This window comes from Etheostoma cragini, chromosome 24 (assembly GCF_013103735.1).
Source record: "Etheostoma cragini isolate CJK2018 chromosome 24, CSU_Ecrag_1.0, whole genome shotgun sequence".
Lineage (NCBI taxonomy): Eukaryota > Metazoa > Chordata > Actinopteri > Perciformes > Percidae > Etheostoma > Etheostoma cragini.
In genome coordinates, this window is record NC_048430.1 from 9,385,712 (window position 1) to 9,407,603 (window position 21,892).

Below are 21,892 nucleotides of genomic sequence, written 5' to 3' on the forward strand. Positions count from 1 at the left end.
GTTCTGAAGGCAAAAGGGGGTCCAACCCGTTACTAGCATGGGGTACCTAATAAAGTGGCCGGTGAGTGTATATACAGAACGTTTTGCAACACTGAATACAACACATTCCGTTGCAATTATGAAGTAAAATGTAATGAACAAGAGTTTTTATACTCAATATAACTTTCTTTTTTTTAACTTTTTTTTTTTTTTAATGATCAGTGTGATTTTTATTTTTTGGTTCTGTTTTTTTTTTTTTTTTTTTACACCAGTGTAAACAGTGTGTTTTTACACCAGTGTGTGTGTGTGTGTGTGTCTGTGTGTGTGAGTAAGAGAGAGACACAGAGAGAGAGGGGGCGGGGGGCAGCTGACAATAAAAAAAAAAAAAAATCTCCAATGGCAGAGACACGACGGGAGTTGCATTTAAACCGAGCAGCATGTCTTAAACCCACGTTCACCAGAAATCTACTGCTTACTATGTAAGTACTATAAACCGAAGTTAAAAACAAACCTGAAGCTGAAGAAACCCTAAACGTAAACGGAACAGATCCGCAGACCCGATTGACTGCCTGCCTGACGGAGCGGGAGCGAGAGAGAGAGAGATATAGAGAGAGCGAGAGAGAGAGAGAGAGAGGGAGAGAGAGGCAGAGGGAGCGCATTTCTCCATGTGTGTTTGTGAGATTGATCCGAGCGTGTTTGTAGGCAGGGGGGGGGCGCTGTGATTATCACAGAACGCTGCGCGGCCAGTTGAGGAATTGTATTCGATCCGAGCACGGACATTGACTCATATTACTCGTAAAATACTTGTAGTCGGCAAAAGGGCTTTATCCGTACCGGATACTCGTTTCAGCCGGATACTCGGATCACCCCTAGTATCAAGTGATCCTCATTTCTCCAAAACCATATCTGTCTCTCTGTGTCCCTCCAGGTGGGAGATATGTTGTACATGGTAAAAGCCACAGCAGAGTTGCCTCTTCCTTCCCCACTCACTGCAAGGCCCAGTTCCACCATCTCCATGCGCATCAACTCTGGTAGGAAACCTGTTACCTAAATGATGCTCGTAAAGTAGTTTAGGGCATCATAGCACAATGTTATTTACTGTTGCTGTATTTTCAGTAACCTATTTTTTATGAACATCACTCACCATTGCAGGACACCAACATCAATTATCATTTATTCATTAAACATTTACTGTAAATGCAAATTCTTACATATTTAGTGCTCAGTGTACATGTTATGTTCTTATAATTTTTGGTGGCAACGTGATAAGAATATAATCACATTTAAGAGGCACCAGTAGTCATATTTTGTATTAAGCTGTATCACTTAAATATGAAGTAGTGTAATTTTAGTAAATCTAATAAAAAACAATAACCGTGATGTTTTTTCTCCACCAATAGACCCAGGTGCGTGTGTATCAGTACCAAGCCTACACTGCAAGGTGGGGCAGGTGTGTGATGAGTTGGTGCGTGTTCCGCTGATCAATATGGCCTGGGAGCAAGCTCTGGCCTCCTGGGGTCAGCACACCATGAGTGCTGATGAACACAAGAGGCGTATGCTGACACACACTTTGCACAGTAGTACTGTGAGGGCAACCACAGCTACATGCAAGCTCTCCAAACAACAGGTACAAACACATACTGGTTCTGGACAGCAGATGTTTGGCTATATAGTTGGAAGGGCAGGCAGGGGGGGATTCCAAATTAGTATTGTGATATTCTTTCTCCATATTTAACTTGCTGTCCCTCTTTTTCTCTTGTCTTTTGTTAGGCCCAACTGTTGAGAGGTCTTCACAGTAAAGGGGTAGAATACAGTGTGGAGGTTTCTTTGCCACAATACTTTGCTTTACCTAGTATTGTCACAATACCTATAATGGAAGACACCAAAATACCATGGGACAATCCTGCAGGTACACACACATAAATACATGAAGAATGCAGTGTTGTGTTAGTCAATGTAATAAATGAATGAAAAAAAGAATTAGACAGTTTCAGGATACTGAAAACACTTGCCGTTCTCGCAATGAAACAAGCAAATGAATTGCCTTTTTGAGGGGCTTAACGTGTTCAAAAACTGCCAAATTTGGCGATTGCATCAAGTCATCAAAATGCTTGTATTTTAATGGTTTCAGGACAAGGCGCACAAAAATGGCTTGCTAGCGCCCCCTACAAATTAAAAAATAAAATGGAACCCCTGCAGTACGTTTAATGTAGACTCACAGAACTTGGTACACATATGTAGCATGGCAAGACATACATAAAATTGGAGCCATACCCTAAACCCAACAGGAAGTCCGCCATTTTATATTGAAAAGTTTGAAATTTGTGCGATTTTGCCCATTTCAACATGTTGTACTTTAACAAACTCCTCCTAGAGATTTCATCTGATCAACTTCAATTTGGTCTGTGTCATCTTAAGACGTTAAAGATGAAAAGTTGTTAAATAAAAAACTTTTTGTTATAGGGCATGGCCGTGCCGGGGCAGGCATTTTGTGCGTTTTGCCATCGAAACAGGAAGTGGGTGTAACTTGAGTGTACATTGTCCTAATGGCTCGAAACTTTTCATGATTCATCAGAGTCCAACCCTGATTACAAACTCAGTCTGTCACATACAACAAACATGTTTATAACTTTATAAAACATTATAAGAAACAAGGTTATAAATGTCGGACCCTCGTCCTAATATTAATTAGGTCCTAAGTACTTTACCTTGGGCTTACTCTTGAAGAAAATTTTTGGTGGGCTCTGGGAATTTTTTTCACAAAAGAAAAACCTTTCTGCGGCATTCATTGTTTGTATTTGTTAATGTTCCATAAAGAGTTTAACCTGAGCCGGACTGACAACACAGATAGAAATCATATAATATCAAATCATATAATCATACATAAAAAAGTGAAGTAGTGCATTTCAGTTCAGTGTGAAAAATTTGCATCGGGTTTTGTTGTTCAACAGTATGACTGCTTGACGGAAGAAGCTCTTCTCCATTCTGGAGGTGCGGTCAGTTATACTGCAGTACTTTCTACCTGATGGCAAAATCCACATACTGATTGAGATTTGCGTGGTTGAAATTGTCAACAGCAACAATAAATAATCCATCCGGATGTGCGCTTTGGAACTCACTCATAACTCCGTAAAGTTCAGCTAACGCACTGGTAGCATTTGTGCTTGGTGGGATGTAAACACTGAGTATAAACACAGCCGTGAATTTGTGTGGAGTGTAGAATGGTCGGCATCAAACAGTCACAAACACCACCAGCAGTGAGCAGTAGTTGGACACTGCTCACCGCTGGTTGGTGCATTTTTGCACCAGTCAGTGTTATACATGCATGGCCCATTTCCATGAGACACACTTGACAGAGAAGCATCTCTATCTGCTCAGAATGCTAGCGGGCCTGCTAGCTGGATAGCGGAGTCCAGTACACTGTTGTTCAGCCATGTTAGAAAATAAAAGAATAAAAGTCTGTGGTTGCTTTGGTGGAAATGCAGCTAACATTCTTGAGTTCCTCAAAAGGTCCTTGATCCCCCGGAAAAGGTCCTACAACTGAAATGCCCTACTAGTTTTCACTCATGTTCATGTCATTTACTTATGTAACTGTCCTTGGTTTGACCACCTCCTCCCATCCCTGAGTCTCCTCTTCTCTCTGTGTATGATAGATTGTGGCTGTGTGGACATCCCATTGCAGTTTCAGGCAAACTCCGTGGGGCAATTTACATGTCAGGTGGTCCTGAGATCCTGGTGTGATACCAGGGTCTATTTACTAGAGGCACTGGTTACTTCACAGGTAGATATTAGCTGATGTTAGACGGAGCTAAGTAAACCGGTCAATGGTATATTAAGTAAATTCTGGATTGCTTTCTGGTTCATGTGTTTATGGTTAATGCTACTATAAATCTCATTTGTGGCCACAGGGAGGATCCGTACATTTGGACTTCAGTTCGCCTGCTCACCGTTCTGTCACGCAAGATATACCACTGGTGAGGGGGAAGAGAAAATACATCAATCTGTCTGTGTGTGCACTGCTTATTAAGGGCTATCCTGAAAGTATTTTATTAAGTATAAATCCTTTTATTTATTACTTCCATAATGAGAAACTGCTTTCTTATAGGAGAGCGGTATTACTGAATACACAGCAACCAAAAACAATGGTTGGAATTCATTTTCAACTAATTATATTACGAGACTTTAAATTAGAAAAGTAGATTGTGTAATAATGGTAGTTTTGTAAAATTGTTTGCCTAAAATGTGTTTTCTCATAGCACAATGAAACTCACCAAGACTGGAAAATGCAAGCTGAGGTGTATGGTGAAGGATTCTCCGGCCCAAATGTTTTGAATGTGGCAGCAGGGACAAAAGCCTGCTACCCCCTCACCTTTCACCCTACTGCACAATGCATAGTCACGGTAATGCCTTTTTTTGTTGTGGTTTCATTGTTTCTTTCTTTCTTTGTGTTTTCTTGATTGATTTCTGTCCTTCTGTCCCTTTGTCACATTCTTGCTATTTAACTGCCTTGCCTAACAGACACGCTATGATAGACCCTGCGGTCTTTGCAGTGTGTTGGCCTTGAGTTAGGGTGTATTCGGCAAATTCAAAGAGCAACACTTAAGTAGAGAGCTGACTTTGAAGTCCCCTGACACCAATGCTTATCTGGCCAAGACCTCATATTTGGCCTTTCTTCTCATTAGCCTATTCCATTCCATCCTCTCAGGGAACAGTTAGCTAAAGTAGGAACACTTATCGTGATGCCTCAATCAGCAGCACAGCTTGCTGTCTGGCCTGTGTGGCTGTTAAGATGATATCTGGGAATTTAATCTTCCTCTGTGGCAAGCATTATCTTTGCTGTTCTTAGAATGTGACAGACATGTATTTTACTGTAACTGACCTCTTTTTTGAAGGGTTCTGCAGTTTAGTTAGTTGGCCACTAACAGTGATTAATGAAAAGCTTATATTCTGTCACATATAGAGATAGTTAAACAAAGACGTATTTCCCATTTTTTTCATTTGTTTAACCATTAGTGGACTAGTAATTAAAAACTATTATTTATTTTACGAGTAAGAAGTTAAAATCTAGAAAGATATATTTTAAAAAACTTATCTTATGATCTAGAAATTTATCGTATGCTATATTTTCAGCAGAAAATGGGAAATGACTGTCACTATTTAAATTAATGTATAAATAAAAAAACATGAATGAGAGGAAAAGTATGTTGCATTGGCCGGGAATCGAACCCGGGCCTCCCGCGTGGCAGGCGAGAATTCTACCACTGAACCACCAATGCATTTCTGTTAGTAACTGCAGGGGTGGAGCTTAAATAACTGCTGTTCCTGCTCTGTTTATAAATGTGTTTGTCAAGTTTGACTTATTATTTTTTGTAAATTGAAATGTGAAGATGCTCACTGTAGAATGTACCACAATTAGGAAATTATGTGATTTTTCACTATTGTCTGTTCACAATCAAGAGTGTAACAAACATTTTTTGTCCATCTTGTCCCTCCAATGCAATCTAATGCATTACAACAACAACAACAACGACTTTGGCCTGTCCTTTCCTATGTATGTACAATGAACACCAGTTTTTGTGTGTTTAACTGCCTGGACTTTATCCCTACCCCCACAGGGCAAGCTGTCCTTACACAATGACTGTGACGGTATCGAGCACGTGTTTACCCTCAGAGGAGTGGGAGAGCACCCCCTGCCTGTGGATCACTTGGTATTACAGTGCTCTGTGGGTCAAACCACACACGCACAGATTGATGTCCCAAACTACAGCCAGAACAAACTTACTCTCAAGGTATAAGCACACATTCAAATAACTTCCACACATGCAGTGTACTCAGGGATGTCAGCATGCTCACAATATCAATGCCAACATCCAATTGTTCAACAGGTTTAATGTTTACCATGTTCCCGGTCTTAGTTCAGCATGTTAGCATGCTAGCATTTGCTAATCAGCAAAGTACAGCTGAGGTTGATGTGCAGGCCGTTGGTTTAGAAAGTATTGTGTCTTAAAACAAAGTATTAAACACATTACAATTTGACCTGATGATGGCAGATTAAATCCTTACAAAAATTTGAAATTTCATGTTGGATAAAAAGTCAGGGTATCACTAAAGACATGAGGATACTTCAATGTGCCAATCCATCAAGTAGATATTGAGATATTTTACAAGATGAATGAAAATTCTGTTGAGAATATAAAATATCATTTCAACTTTATCCTTGAAAAAATATTTCCTCTTCATTCTTGTCATGTTGACTTTATCTCAACATTTTGACTTTATTCTCGAAAAAGTATTTCCACTTTATTCTCGTCATGTTGACTTTATCTCGTCATTTCCACTTTATTCTCTACATTTCAACTTTATTCTCGAAATACAAAATAAATTAAAGCTGCAAGCAGCGTAGTACGGGCCCTCACTAACCTGCGCGAGTTGGGGTTACTGGCAGGCACCTCTACTTGTGACCGCGCATATGCGCGTCAATCATACGCTGAAATTGGTCGCCAATGAAAAGTGAACTCCCTGCTGAGTTCAATGACACCTCACACAAGACTCTACATCATACACGTCATTATCTGGGAAAGGGGGCGTGACCGCATCATAGGGGGTGGCTCAAACATCACCAATGAAAAAGGAACTCTCTGCTGAGTTCATTGATATCTCACAAAAGCCTACACGTCATACAGTTCATTATCTGTGAAAGGGGGCATGACCGCATCATAGGGGGGCGGGTCAAACAGCACCAATAAAAAAGGAAGTCTCTGCTGAGTTCATTGATACCTCACACAAGCCTATACGTCAAACAGGTCATTATCTGTAAAAGGGGGCGTGGTCGCATCATAGGGGGGGCGGGTCAAACATCAACAATAAAAAAGGATCTCTGCTGAGTTCAATGACACCTCACACAAGAGTCTACGTTGAACGGTTCAAATGTTATGAAAGGGGGCGTAGCCTGATTGGCTGGGCGTGGTCAAAATATAGGGGCCGTCTCAGTATCATATGTAGACCACACGTTCTAAGTTTCATCTAAATCAGATGATGTTTGTCATATAAGGCATACTTCTTTTTGCCTGATGGTGGCGCTATCTCCAAAAGTCCATATCAGCGTGTAGATGTCGGCAGGGGCGGACTCTGATGAATCCTGAAAAGTTTCAAGCAGATACGACAACGTACACTGTAGTTACAGCCAATTTCTCCTTCATCGCTAAACACTCAAAATGGCCGCCATGCCACGCCCAAACAGTATGACAAAAAGTTTTTCTTTAAATACGTTTTCATCGTCAAGGTCTCAAAATGACACGGGCCATGTTTGAAGATGATCAGATGAAATTTCTAGGAGTTTGTTAAAGTATAGCACCTTGTCTTTTAGGCATACTTCCTGTTGCCACTAGGGGGCGCTATTACTTTGAGCCAATAGCGGCGTGTATATGTTGTCAGGGGTGGACTCTGATGAACCCTGAAAAGTTTCGAGCCAATCGGACAACGTACGCTCAAGTTACACCCACTTTCTTTTTCGGTGGCGAATCGCACAAAATGGCCGCCCCGCCACGGCCAAGCCCTATGACGAAAAGTTTTACTTTTAATAAATTTTCATCGTTAACATGTTAAGATGACACACCAAGTTTGAAGTTGATCGGATGAAAGCTCTAGGAGGAGTTCGTTAAAGTACGACTAATTTAAAGCTGCAAGCATCATTGGACGGGCCCTCGCTAATCTGCGATCATGCATTTGTGTGACACTCAAGACACTGGAACTTGTCACCAATGAAAAGGAAACTCCCTGCTGAGTTCAATTCAATTTTATTTATAGTATCAATTCATAACAAGAGTTATCTTGAGACACTTTACAGATAGAGTGGGTCTAGCACACTCCATAATTTACAAGAACCAGACAGTTCTAGTAGTTCCCTCCAGAGCAAGCAACAGTGCGACAGTGGCGAGGAAAAACTTCCTTTTAGGCAGAAACCTGACAGACCCAGGCTCTTGGTAGGTTGTGTCTGACAACCGGTTGGGATTAGAATGAAGAATGGCAATAACAGGCACAAAATTCAATGATACCTCACACAAGACTGTACCTAAAATGGGTCACCAGTTATGGCAGGGGGAATGGCTTAAGCATAGGGGGCTTGCCAAAACATCAGCTATGAAAAAGAAACTCTGCTGAGTTCAATGAAACCTCACACAAGGGTCTACATTAAACGTTTCAAATGTTACGAGAGGGGTGCGGCCTGAGTAAGTGGCCGTGGTTAATGTATAGGGGGTGGCTCAGTATCACACGTAGAAGTTATATGTATAAGTTTCATGTAAATTGGATGATGTTTGTCATATAAGGAGGATTTCCTGTTGCCAGTTGGTGGCGCTATACCCAAAAGTCAACATTGGTCTTTACATGTCCTCAAACCTGGACTGTTGTTGATTGTTTAAAAGTTCAAGCAGATAGGACAATGTACGCTGTAGTTACAGACACTTTCTTGTTGATCGCTCAAAATGTCCTTCACGCCACGCCATCTTTAAGGTCTTTAGATGACACAGACTGAATTTGAAGTCTATGGAGGAGTTTGTTAAAGTATAGCAACTTGACGTTTTAGGCCTACTTCCTGTTGCCGCAAGGGGGCGCTATGACGTTGAGCCAATATCGGCGTGTATATGTCGTCAGGGTTGGACTCTGATGAATCGTTTTGAGCAAATTGGACAATGTACGCTCAAGTTACACCGACTTCCGAAACGCACAAAATGGCTGCCCCGCCACGGCCATGCCCTATGACAAAAAGTTTTTCTTTTAATAATTTTTTGTCTTTAAAGCCTTAAGATAGCACAGACCAAATTTGAAGTTGATCGGATGAAATTATAAGGAGGAGTTTGTTAAAGTACATGTGCAAATGGCCAAAATCACACTAATTTCAAACTTTAAATTCAAAATGGCGGACATCCTGTTGGGTTTAGGATATGGCTCCAATTTTATGTACCTCCTGACCATAGACAGTTAAAGAAATAGACCAACAAGATCCCGTTGTTCTGGACGGAAACCAGTGTAGGAAAATAGAAGCACTTTTCCAGTGATGGCTAGGCGTTACTGCGCAGCCTCGAACTGAGCTTGAACAATGCAAAAGCAAGTCGCATGGTTATGACACAATCGTTAGCCTATTTTTGCAAAACTGTCTGCTACAGAGCCATAACGTATACAAAAATAAGAAAAATATGTTATCTCCTAACATATACCTATGCTCTCCGTCTCTGCTGATTGGGAATAATTGAGATTTCTCTTGGCACAGCTACCAGATGACTTTAAGACACGTTGCCCACATCACAACTACATCGTCAAGCTCAGTTGGAGGCTGCTTAGTAACGCCTAGCCATCACCGGAAAAGTGCTTCTATTTTCCTTCACTGGTCTCCGTCCAGAACAACGGGATCTGTTGGTCCATTTCTTTAACTGTCCATGGGAGCTACGCTTAAATAGGAGAGGCTAACCCCCTTGGTGTTGACACGCTACATATGTGTACCAAGTTTCTTGAGTTTACTTTAAATGTACTGCAGTGGCTCAATTTTAAAAATTTTGGACCAACCAGGATTGATGCAACCACCAACTTTGGTGAGTTTTTGAGTATGTTAAGCCCTTCAAAAAGGCAATTCATTTGCCAGGAAAATAATAATAATTTCTTCAGTTTTAATAGAGCCTTCGCTCGGCCCATAATAAAAAAAACGTCCTCCTTATTTTTTCCCTTTGATGTGGCCCTAACGCTTCGTCGTAACATACAAATAGGTGGTGACAGATCTATCCGTTGTAAGTGGGCCTCCCTCCCTGAAGATTGAACCTGGTAACAACGCTTCATACACCCTGGCTGTGTCATCATGGAAACGAGGAAAACAGACAGGTAATTTTTCTCTGCGTGTTTGTCATTGTGGGGTTATGTAGTTAGTATTTGGCGTGAAAGGCAGCTGCGCTCAAATGTGACTGTGCTGACTATGTTTATCAAATTCTTTTAGATTTGCTTCAACAGGCACACACAGGCTATTACACTCTGGTGTCCATTGTTTAGATGTCTGTTTTAAGACCTACATTTTAATTCTGTTTTGTGTAGCATGCCTGAAAGCTGAACAAATGTTGAGCACATAATTACGGAAGGTTTTACATTGTTGAATCCCAACGTTAAAGTTAAGGTTATGGTGGTTCTAGTGTTTAGACTTAAAGGAACATGCCGAATTATTGGGACTTTAGCCTATTCACCGTTACCTCGGAGTTAGACAAATGGATGCATACACTTCTCATCTCCGTGTGGGCTGTATTTCTGTCTGACGCCTCCAGCATTAGCTTAGCCTAGAAAAGATCCTGCAGGTAACTGGTTTCAACTAGCTACTGCTCCCAATAAGTGACAAAATAAAAGCAACATGTTCCTACATGCAATGCATATTGTAATTTGTTTAGTCACAAAGTGTACAAATAACAAGGTCACATGAGACAGCCATCTCCCAACCGTATACTAACTGGGAACTATATTCTCAGAAAAGTGAAGCACTGGTACTTCTGCTACTTGTGCCGGGTCATTTGCTCGCTGCACCTGAGAAGCCCGGACATGGCCTGGTCACCGGTAACCTGCAGGATCTTTTTTTTTTCCATCTGTTTATTGATCACCAATGGGGAACTTACAATTTACACTCTGTGTCCAAACTTTGTTAGTTATCACACACAGTCCTGAACTACACACACACACACGCTCAGGATCTATACATGCACTAATGGAGAGATGTCAGAGTGAGTGGGCTGCCAGCCGAACCAGTGCCCTGAGCGGTTTGGGGGGTATGGTGCCTTGCTCAAGAGCACCTGGCAGTGTCCAGGAGGTGAAGTGTCATCTCTCCAACCACCAATTCACACTCCGTACTTTTTGGTCCATACGGGGACTTGAACCAGTGACCCTCCGGTTCCTAACCCAACTCCCTACGGACTGAGCTACTGCCACCCAATTTGCTAGGCTAAGCTAATGCTGGGGGCATCAGACAGAGTTACAGCACACACGGAGATGAGAAGGGTATGTAAAGACTTATCTAACTCTGGGAGTCCCAATAAGTCTGCGTGGTAGTTTAAGTAACTGCAAGTTATGTCGCAATGAATAGCTGAATAGGAAACTTTTGTGTGTGCGTGTGCATTATTGTTTATGTTTCAGTGTACAACATTCTCATCAATACAAAATATATTTAATACATTATGTATAAAAAGATTAAATTATTAAATTATTTTTCACTTTTGTTAACATTGTGAGATTGGGCTTTTTTTGCTGCATGTGGTGTTGGAACAATTGGAAGAATGAGTTCCTGAAAATTCACCCTGCATTAACATTGTGAGATACAGTAGCATTGGCGGAGGTCTGCGCTTTCCAAATGCCCTTGTAGTTACTTAAAGTGAGGAAAATAAGTATTTGAACACCCTGCTATTTTGCAAATTCTCCCACTTAGAAATCATGGAGGGGTCTGAAATTGTCATTTTCAGAGGGAGCTCAAACTCCGTGTTTCTCAGCAACAGCCCAGAAACCTGACTGATCTAGAGAAGATCTGTGTGGAGGAGTGGACCAAAATCCCTTCTGCAGTGATTGCAAACCTGGTGAAAAGCTACATGAAACGTTTGACCTCTGTAATTGCAAACAAAGGCTACTGTACCAAATATTAACATTGATTTTCTCAGGTGTTCAAATACTTATTTGCAGCCGTATCATAAAAATAAATAGTTATAGCATATATTGGGATTTCTGGATTTTCTTTTTTATAGATTATGTCTCTCACAGTGGACATGCACCTACGATGACAATTTCATGATTTCTAAGTGGGAGAACTTGCAAAATAGCAGGGTGTTCATATACTTATTTTCTTCACTGTATATAAAACAAACAATCAAAAAAGAAAAGAAAAAATTGATTTAAAACTTTTCCTGCAGGCTGTGTGTCATTTCTAGAAATTGAAGACATGCAGAAGGCAGACAAGCAGAACGGTAAGCTTAGTGTTGTACCATATACTGTACAAGTACCATTTAGAACTTTAACACTTTATTTAGAAGTTTTTTGCCCAAGACTTAGAATGTTAAGTATGTTTAAACAAGTGTGCATTCATACTGGATTTATGTGTATGTCATCCAGGAAATGTACTTGGATGCTACGAGGTGCATTTCACTCTAGAGATAATTTGTGAGCCAGCAGCACCCATCAAGATCATAGATGTACAGTGTTCTGCTCAGGTAAGTTCTTCATACACACTTTGGATACTCTTACGCAAATTAACTTCAGCGCGGCAACATCTAGCATTGGTATTTTTTTTCATTTCAGTTTTTTTTTTCACTATGACTTGAGATGTAAATGAGCACATCCACAGTTCATCTAATGTTTTCTGCTGCTGTATTTGGAATATTTATTTACTGTATTTGAAGAGAAGACTTTTGTAGCTGTAAGAGTGTATTCATCTTTAAAGAGGAAGTTTCCATATGAGAAAATATTGTATGACCTATTGGTGTCAACTTAGTGATTTAGGTTATGAAAAATAATTGGGAGATTTAAATGCAGTGATTATGCTGTTGCATTGATTATTCTGTTGCAGAGGTTATTTGTTATAATTTACAATCCCTCCTCCCCTAGTTTGTGCCTTTGAACGGTCCATTGCTTCTTGTATTTCATTTTGGCGCAATTTCACTTATTACCACATAAAAAAGGGTGGCACATTTCCTCCTTAGGCCTCTAATGGTTAAATATTAAATATTGCACTGTCTTTGCAATTTCATACTGTGCAATATTTATCTATACTTAGTACTTAACCATTTCATTACAGTGCATTTAGTTTTTTGTTTATACTTAGCTCCTTTCACACAATGTGTATTCAAGCCATTTTATATATGCATACAGCTGCTGTACTGCACCAGCCCCCCCCCCCCCTTCTTCTTTTTTCTCTGCACTACCTACATTTGACTTTTTTTACTTTTGATATTTTTGATATTTGATATTTTTAGCTTATATTTTGTGTCAACACTGTAAAGGGATTGCTTCAATCTCATTGCACAGTTACTGTACTTGTGTATAATGACAATAAAGGCTATTTTATTTTATTCTATTCTAATTGCTGCTGTTTAAAAAAAGAACTGTAACAGAAAGATTGTACATTGAGTTGGCAAAAGCGCATACACTACAAAATCACAAAAAATGTCATTACTTCTTTTAATTTAATATACATTTTTCATCCGGTAAGAATGCAAATGCAGTATTCAGAGTAAAAATATAAACACTTTATACATATATTTAACATATATACAACACATGGTAGCTGTAGCCTACTTGTTCAAATTTCATTGTTTTCTATAATAACTTTACTTTGGGACATACAAACAAGTATTTAAGTGTCCAAAGTATGTGTATGTGTATATATATCATATTATTGTTACATTTCTAACATGCAGGCTCTAAAGTAGTGGTTCTGCTGCTGGCCACTGTACTGGAAAAGTTAATCTTCCTTCTACACTTAGATCAAAAGACTATCAGAACATCTCAGGAGAAGAAAAGTTTTCATCTTTGAAATGCTGTGTTCCCAGAGCTCAGTTGCCATAGAGATCCCTGTCAAAAACCCACGAGGAGAGCTGCTAATGCTGAATGTGCACCTCGAAGGAGACGACCTAAGTGGGGCCGACTGGGTTTCAATTCCCCCACAGGAGACTCTCACCTACAAAGCAACATTCTCTCCTGGCAGAGTAGGAAAGAGCACAGGCAGGTAAGACTCACTGCATTAAAGCTGACCCGGCCTCTTTTGAAGGAGGAGTTAAAATACCCATTTACCATTCATTGTTTGGAATACAATAAACTACAGTCCAGTACACTACATGAGCATGGTAATACACACAGCAATGTATTTGTCTATTTTGAAGTGTTTTACATCTGAAGTACATCAATAGTATTTGCATAGGTTTGGTGTGTGTTTCCTTCCAGTGTGGTGTTCCAGTCAGAGTTAGTGGGGGAGTTTTGGTATCAGCTGGAGCTTTATGCTCTTCCTCCTCCAGTCAGCATGCTACCACAGGCCTGCTGTCAGCTGGGCAAGTAAGTGTATACACGCCAAGACACATACTATCTCAATGCAGGCTAATTGGCTTAACATAGGCGTTTAAGTTTAAGGTGTACCATTATATTATCCAGCCATCATGTACAGGATGAGATTTTGATACAGTCTTTATTCCATCTGAGGAGAATCTGTCGTTGAGCAAACAGTGCAGAGAAGGCCACAGCTATAGCATTGTTGAAGGACAATTTCAACACATAGCTCTGTTTTTTGTAAAGTTGGAGTGCTGTCGGTAGCAAGAAAAATTAAAACAATCGGTGCTGTCTACACCAAGTTATCCTCCTGCTAGATTCTGCACCCAACAGGCTTAGTCTGAATCTCATCTCTATCTTATCCCTTCCCCTTAACTCCTCCCCTTAGTTTTGCGCGTCAATGTGAGAGTAAGGGCTGTGTCAATACTCATTTTGATTAAGGGGTAAGGGGAAGGGGAAGGGTTACACACTCCTTATTTTCAAGCCAAGCCGTGAGCTTACTTGAAAGTAAGTGGTACCCAGAATACACTGCGCAGCCGGCAACTATGGCGACCAGAACGACCAGAAAGACCCATAATTGTAATTATTTTTGGCTTAAATAATTGATTTAAAAATTACGTCAGTCTTGTTTTGCGCTCTACACAATCGTGTATACATACATTTACAACTATGTTCTTAATTGAAACGTTTTTTTTAATCGCTAGCTTGCTATGCTAATGCTAACCGCTAACATTAATGTTACATTGCTGATTTGCGCAACACCATGCCCAGTTTTAACCATTAGCAGAGAATTATGTTTGATATCAGTGAACACTACTTGCTTTGGAGATCGATTCATGCTTTACATATACCGTCCTGTGTCACACAGGGATGCAAATGTCAAAAAAAGTCAAATGTTCTAAGTAAATAGGATAAATAACTTTTAATTTATTTTTACAACTGAAAAAAAAAAAATTATACCATTGGGTACCACAACCAAATGTGTGTGTAGTGGCGAATTGTCCTCAGATTGAACAAAACAAACTAAAAACTCAATGTCCAACAGCCACTGAGTTACCGAAAGAGTGAATCTTACGCAGAGATAAAAACTTTCATTGTCCAGGCAGAGATGGCATCCTGTGCGGTTTATTAATCCAATTTCTCGGCATATAAACATTTCACACAAAGGAGCAATGACATCTCTGGGCTCTGGTAAAAAACCATCAGCCCTGGTGTCTACCTCCCACATACTGTACCTGTTCATCCTGTTCATCCTTTAAAAGTACCTGTCTGGTACTTTCAAAACAAAAGCACTAACAGATACAAAAAATAACCCAAATAAAATACTTATGTTATAAACAAATGTATGTAGCTGTATGATTCAAGCAAAACTAAAATTAAACAAATAACTATTTGATTAAATATAACAAATCAATGAATTCTTCCAACAATAACAAAATACTGACTAGCTAACAGTGTGCATAACCTGTTCTCATTACCACAGTCCCAACTCATTACATGTGGACACTTGGTCAGGACCCCTTGGAGTCATGGTCTGAAGCATTTTAATCAGTCCGTAGTGTCTGCCCTGTATAAAGAAGCGCAAGCTACAGATCAGAAATTGTCAACAGGTCAGAGTCCTATGAAATAGCATTTGCTTATTATTTATTTGTTCTTCTTCTCAATATGCCAGTATTTGAGTGCCTTAACTCTAACACTAAGAATTAAGGCCAAAAAGCCACCATTGAATGTTCCCATTTTAGGCAATCTGAGTAGAGGTAAATGTAAATCCATCACTTTTTAAAAATGGCTTATTACATATACAATATTTTTTTTTTTTAAGTAGCAAGTAGTCACACTGAGAAAAAATAAGTCATGGATAGAAATTTTGAAATTTTAAAGCATTAAGCATTTATAATTGTTTACTCATTGCATTGAGCCCAGAATCAAATCAAATGCTGTGGTGCCTAGAGATTCCCACCCCTAGCAAGATAATTATGTCAGAGAGCTAACTTACCACGCTAACAGAATAATGAATAGCGATTATTGCTGCATATAAATCGTGCACACTGCTTATTATCTCAGGAAATTCTAAATGTAACATTTGTCTCAGGAAGCTTATCTGGCATTTCTTTCTCTGTGTGTGTGTGTGTGTGTGTGTGTGTTTGCATTTCTTTTAACTAATCACAATTGTCTTGGGTGGTGCTAAGCTCCGTATTAAGTCGGTACCACCGAGGATTGATTCACGTTAAATCAAACGGTACAAAATTTCGGTACCACGAGCGCAGGTTTGGAAGGGGAGAGGATGGGATTTTATTTTGGGTGGTGTGTAAAATTAAATAGGATAAATAAGTTTGGAATTATTTTTACAACTGAAATGTGTGTGTGTGTGTGTGTGTGTGTGTGTGTGTGTGTGTGTGTGTGTGTGTGTCAGATGGACCAGGCAGACCATTCCCCTGGTTAACCCAACAGCCAAAACTCTGGAGCTGATTGCAACCAACAGTAACCTCAGAAACTACACACTTGAAATAGAGCCAGGAAGTACTGTAAGTACTCACACACACATTTGTGCCTCATCCTTACTTTTATCTTTTATCTTATGTTCTTTGTAGTTCAATTAATATTTGATTTGTTTAAGATTATGTAAATTTCTTAAAACAACCATACAGTATAATACACTTGATAACACAGTTTTTGTGTTTTTTCACTGCTTTACACAGTTTTTTACTTGCTTTATATATAGATGGAAAGCTGTGTGTTGCCTAGCAGTGAGATTTAAAGGATTTGAGCATGTGTGTGTTTATTCATTAGTTATTTCATGTGTTTGTGTGTGTATGTGTTTTCCAGCTTATTGTGGAGCCCCACTCCTCCACCCAGCTTGGTGTCCGTTTTATGCCTTCATCCATCGGAGAGGGGAACCACACGGCAAAGATCACTTTCACATGCCCTCAGGTGTGTATATATATACTCACACAAACACATAGAGACAGTTAATTTCATTATTCAGTGTCCCTTGCCTTCATACATTCGGAGACATATAGGTGCAGGTGCAACGGCTCAAAGGTCACAACGACTTTGATCATAAAGCCCTATACATAGGATAAACAAGTCATACAATGTTGCTACACTAGCTATATGGTTTGGCCACAAAGTGGGTAAGACAGTGCTCGGCTACTCGACATGAAACAGATCAGAAATGTACACGCTTTACACTTACTGTTATAAATTGTATATTGTTTTAATATTGACAATTATCGTGATATTTTTTTTTTGCCATAGCACCCAGCCTAACAACATATTGTCCACAGTAGTATTTGTGAAATTATTTTTTTTAAATGGACTCAATCTCAAAATATGATTCCTAGTTACAGTGAAGAACAAATCCATGCTGCCATTTTCCCTCAGAGTTTTATCATTTGACCACACCTTTTCTTTGTCTTCTTCCCTCCTCTGTATTCCCTTCATGCATTCTTATTTCTCATTTACTTCATGTCTTTCCCTCTGGCCACTGTGTGTGTTAATCTGTCTCTGTCTTTCTTTAGTTCCGGGAATGGTGTGTTTTGATGAGTGGGCGTGGCCTTATTCCAGAGAGAGAGGAACCTCTGAGCATCTCATCCTTGATTGGCTCCAACGCCTCCATCACCATTCCCTTCACAAACCCAACTGAGCTCCTAGGCATGCTCAATATCACACTCACAGGTCAAAGCTACTCCTTGTCTTTCTCTAACAGATACTTTCTCACAAATTTGTTCTTGTTGCAGGCTTGTGACACACTCAGACATCAAAGATGTGCAGAAAAATCAATTTCTATTCAAATCGCGATTCAAGCTCTATCGATTCAAAATTGATTCATAGAATTCAAAACGATTCTTATTTTTTAAAATATATATATATATATTTCTTTTAAAAAAAATTTCAATTGAATGTCTACTGCTATCACCTGATAGATAGATAGATAGATAGATAGATAGATAGATAGATACTTTATTAATGCCCAAGGGGAAATTCAAGGTCCCAGTAGCTTACAGATATTACACACATGGTTAATTTTGAGATTTTGGGCTAGTTTACTCCTTCAGTATGTGTTCTTTCCAGCTGCTATAAAGACAACGTTGAAAATATTTTATTACATTTTGTGTACTTGGAAGTTTCTCCCAAATTCACCAAGAAGTTAGCATTCTAAAGCGACATGCCAAGTTTTGCCTGTTTACTGAAGTCTGTCATGAGCGGTATTGTTGTAAAGCTTTGAGTTTCTTGTACAACGCTATGTAACCCAAATATGGGCATTTCCTTTTTAGCAGTAACCAATCGTAAATGTCCAAAGGGGGTGGGTTAAAGCTAGTGTCGCAATCTCATTGGCTACTGCTGGTTTCTGCTAACTAATGCAGCAGATTAATGGCATATTTCAAGATAATCGTTCAAATTGGTAAACAAGCATTAAATTTGGCATGTCAAACTTCTCAATGAATTGATAAGTGATCTCTTGTCCCCTAATTGTGCGGCATCTGATCTATTTATTAACATCGATCCAGTGGACCATCGCTTTTGTAGCAGTCTATTTCTAGAGTGAACTAATTGCAAAGGAGGGAGTGGTTATAGGCGGAGTGTCTGCGCAGCCACACGGCTACAAAGCAAGACGAGGAGTGAAGGTGCCGCTTTTGACATGAATATCCGCGCTTTTGGCCTATGAATTAGGGATGGGATATGCTGCACTGAGGAAGGTCAGCAAGGTGTTGGGGATCCCTTCCCTTCACCTGAAAACATGCCAGAGGCATTACAAGAGAGTGATAGGTAGGCTATGGTAACAGAGATGAGACAGGGATGTTGATTTTGGAGGTCCATTGACCTGTTACATTTTGTCATAGTGGTGTTGAACATTTTTTCATGGATGGAACAAAGATGGATTTGTAACAGTAGAACAAAATTGTCATCTCATTCATTGTGTTGTATTAGTTAGTTTTACTTTTGCATTACAAGTTCTGAGTTTTCAGTTCAGTAGCAAAAACAAAGGGCATTAATAAAGCAGCCTTATCAAGTTATGGACATTGAAGAATATATAGTTTCAATTAGAAAGAGAGGGAGAGAAGAAGAGGGCACATCATACATGCTTGTGCGCACACACACACACACACACACACACACACACACACACAGTCTAATAGTAGGCTGTGGGGCCAAGCTTCAGTGGTGCAGTTGAGTCTACGCTCTTATAGTCAGGTTGACTCCAGCAGGCACACACACCTGCAAGCACGCAGATTTATGGATCTGTTGTTATAGAATAACATTTTAGGATGGCCTTATTCTTTAAAGTTATTTACGGTTTTCTTGTCCAATTGGCTGCTATGACTGCATGGTCCTTTCCAAAAGAAAGTAACAGTTCTTGACACAACATGCATTTTTATTTTAGTGGCAGAAATTGAGAGAGGATTGAAGTCACTGGGCAAGGATGCTGTTTTTGTAATTAACATTGGTGTCTCTTTTGATGGCACCTGGAAAAAAAAGGCCCTCAGATGGTGATCGCTCTGCTTTTAGTACTGTCTCTGAACCTATACCCTGGGCATGAGATTGTAAAGCTGGAGTATATAAACCATGCTCACAAGTAAATGGGCACAGCGCTTAGAAAGTTTACTGCCGAGCGTAAAATTATTACAGGGGGGCAATTTTGAATTTTTTGAATTCACGGGTCACTGAAAACAATGAAAGCAGAGATATGGTCAGGTCTTCTCCACTGCAAGTTAACGAACAAAACACCATTGCATACTAGGTGCATTTCATCTTGGTGTTGGTATCGGAGGGCACAAGACAAAGATGGTGTTCTTTGTCTTAAGATGAGGCAAATTACCTATCCCACGAGGTGGGCCAGACACTTCTCCCCATCTATCACCGCATGTCAAGCGACAGCTTGCTGCAAAAAAATGCAGCACGGTGGCACACAAAATGCAAACGACTGCCTCAATTCTGTGATGTGGGTTGAGGCAGCGGCAAGCATGGCCATCTCCTCTTTTAATGAGGGTGCCTCAGCCATGCTTAATGTCATGACAAACTTATGGCTGGAGAGCACACTTATTACAGTGAACACCATCAAGCAGGCAATCTGCTCAGGGTGTCCAAAGCAAACGCCATTCAGTCTGCAAGTGTAAAATACAAACTAAAACTTGTGAGCACAGACAGGAAAGTGAAAAGGCACCAGCAAGAGATATCAGAAGGACCCAGATATGGGGCTGGAATGGACTTGAGAAAACTCTGACAGCTATTGTTGGTCTTGTTCTGTGTCCATACAACTGTCCGGCGTGGGTTTTGTCGGCAACTTTGTGTATGATATGTTAATTAATGTCAATCAATGTTAATTAATTGATATACTGCAGTTTTAGGCCTATGCCTGCTTTGTTATTATATAATCCGTTTTCATGACCTTGGAATAGTCTATATTATTAGTACTAAGGGCCTGAGCTTTTATTCTGTTTTTCAGCAATTTCTTCTAATAGAAATTTATTAAATTGCCGTATTTAAATCTTTAAATGCCGTTTTCTCAAAATTAGTTTTTTGTGATTATCCAGTATAAACATCTCTATGTATACCTATGTAGCACCTATCTACACCAAACTTTCCAGTTACACACTTATTACACACAGTATTCTGAAGATATTCACAGAGGGATCTGTTAATAAATCATTTCTGTCCTGATTTATGTGACATTTAAAACAAAATAATAAAGCGACAATTGATTTTTTTAAGGCTATGGACAGTATATTTTGATTTCCTAGGTAATGAAAGCAGATATCCGGAAATCCCTTTTGTAATCTTGTTTTCATCTTGTGTGTAAACAAAATGAAAAAATAATTTTGCACTTGGCTTTATCATATGTTATATATCTACCGAAAAATATATGCAAAATCACATATCACGCATATTGAGAGTTAGTGCCTAATTGGCATAATTAAACAAAAACATTAAAAAAATTGTAATACATGTACATTAAATTATGAAGTATGAAGTATTTCTGTTATTTCTTCTCAGATGAGGACCCAAGTGGGGCTCCCAACTGCCATCATGTCACTAAAGACAAGGAGGTCTTCTCTATCCCTCTGAGCCACACTAAAGGTACGTTAACTGATACGATTTCCACCTTATGATAAAATGTTCAATAAACCAATTTTACCAGGCAACGTATACCGTTCCCAAATTGAAGCCCTATGTCTTGTGACGTGGATCTTTAAAGCTGCTCTGATCAGTATTTTCTATATTAACAATGGATCAAATTACTTTGTGTAGTGTAAAAGAACTGTAGTGAAGAACCAACAGAAAATGATGAATGAAAACTCAGCAGTTACCTTTAGCTCTAAAGAGTTGTTTAGCATCTTTTGGCAAATTCTTCAGTTTTTGTGACCAGCAAATATCTCGGTTCTATCTCACTGCTCTCATCAACCTTGTTTCCAGCCGCAGAAAGCATAAATTGCAGGAATGTCTGTCTGTCTGTTTGTGCATGTGCGTGCGTGCGTGCGTGCGTGCGTGCGTGTGTGTGTTATGCGCATATCTCTTGAACCGTTAGTCTGATTGATTTCAAACTTGACAGGTGTCTTGCAAGGTGCATGAGTAAGTGCAGTGCCAGTGATGTGGTTTGGATTAGAAATGCAAAAGATATCGTTAAATATGTGTTGGTGAAAAAAAAGCACACATTGGCTTTTGCAGCTGCAACGTTGGCCACTCTGGTGAGCACAGCGCAGAACCAGAGATAGAGAGGGTTGAAGACAGCAGCAGAGCTTTGGCAGCTAAAATGTGAAATGCACCTCAGACTCACAAAAGTGTGCAAAGTAACACTACTTTGTTAAACTACTAGACATGTTTGGTCCTTGTAAATTCTGGAGTGTGGTCTATCTGTATAGTGTCT

The 21,892-nt window shown here is 39.6% G+C and overlaps 1 protein-coding gene and 1 non-coding gene across 3 annotated transcripts in view; one reads left to right on the forward strand and one right to left on the reverse strand.

The window, feature by feature from the left end:
- The window catches only part of LOC117939149 (cilia- and flagella-associated protein 47-like), a 72,834-nt gene that overhangs the window by 37,193 nt on the left and 13,749 nt on the right, over positions 1-21,892 (forward strand). For both annotated transcript variants that reach the window (XM_034864196.1, XM_034864197.1), the window contains exons 46-61: positions 908-1,010; positions 1,380-1,606; positions 1,750-1,888; positions 3,633-3,760; positions 3,888-3,953; positions 4,236-4,379; positions 5,595-5,768; positions 9,738-9,849; positions 11,901-11,954; positions 12,100-12,197; positions 13,536-13,711; positions 13,927-14,034; positions 16,439-16,550; positions 16,852-16,956; positions 17,547-17,703; positions 21,022-21,105. In XM_034864196.1, coding sequence (XP_034720087.1) covers positions 908-1,010; positions 1,380-1,606; positions 1,750-1,888; positions 3,633-3,760; positions 3,888-3,953; positions 4,236-4,379; positions 5,595-5,768; positions 9,738-9,849; positions 11,901-11,954; positions 12,100-12,197; positions 13,536-13,711; positions 13,927-14,034; positions 16,439-16,550; positions 16,852-16,956; positions 17,547-17,703; positions 21,022-21,105 — 1,987 coding nt within the window. The remainder of the gene's footprint in view (positions 1-907; positions 1,011-1,379; positions 1,607-1,749; positions 1,889-3,632; positions 3,761-3,887; positions 3,954-4,235; positions 4,380-5,594; positions 5,769-9,737; positions 9,850-11,900; positions 11,955-12,099; positions 12,198-13,535; positions 13,712-13,926; positions 14,035-16,438; positions 16,551-16,851; positions 16,957-17,546; positions 17,704-21,021; positions 21,106-21,892) is intronic.
- On the reverse strand, positions 5,185-5,255 carry trnag-gcc. The gene has a single exon. It is a non-coding gene; the product is annotated as a tRNA-Gly (tRNA).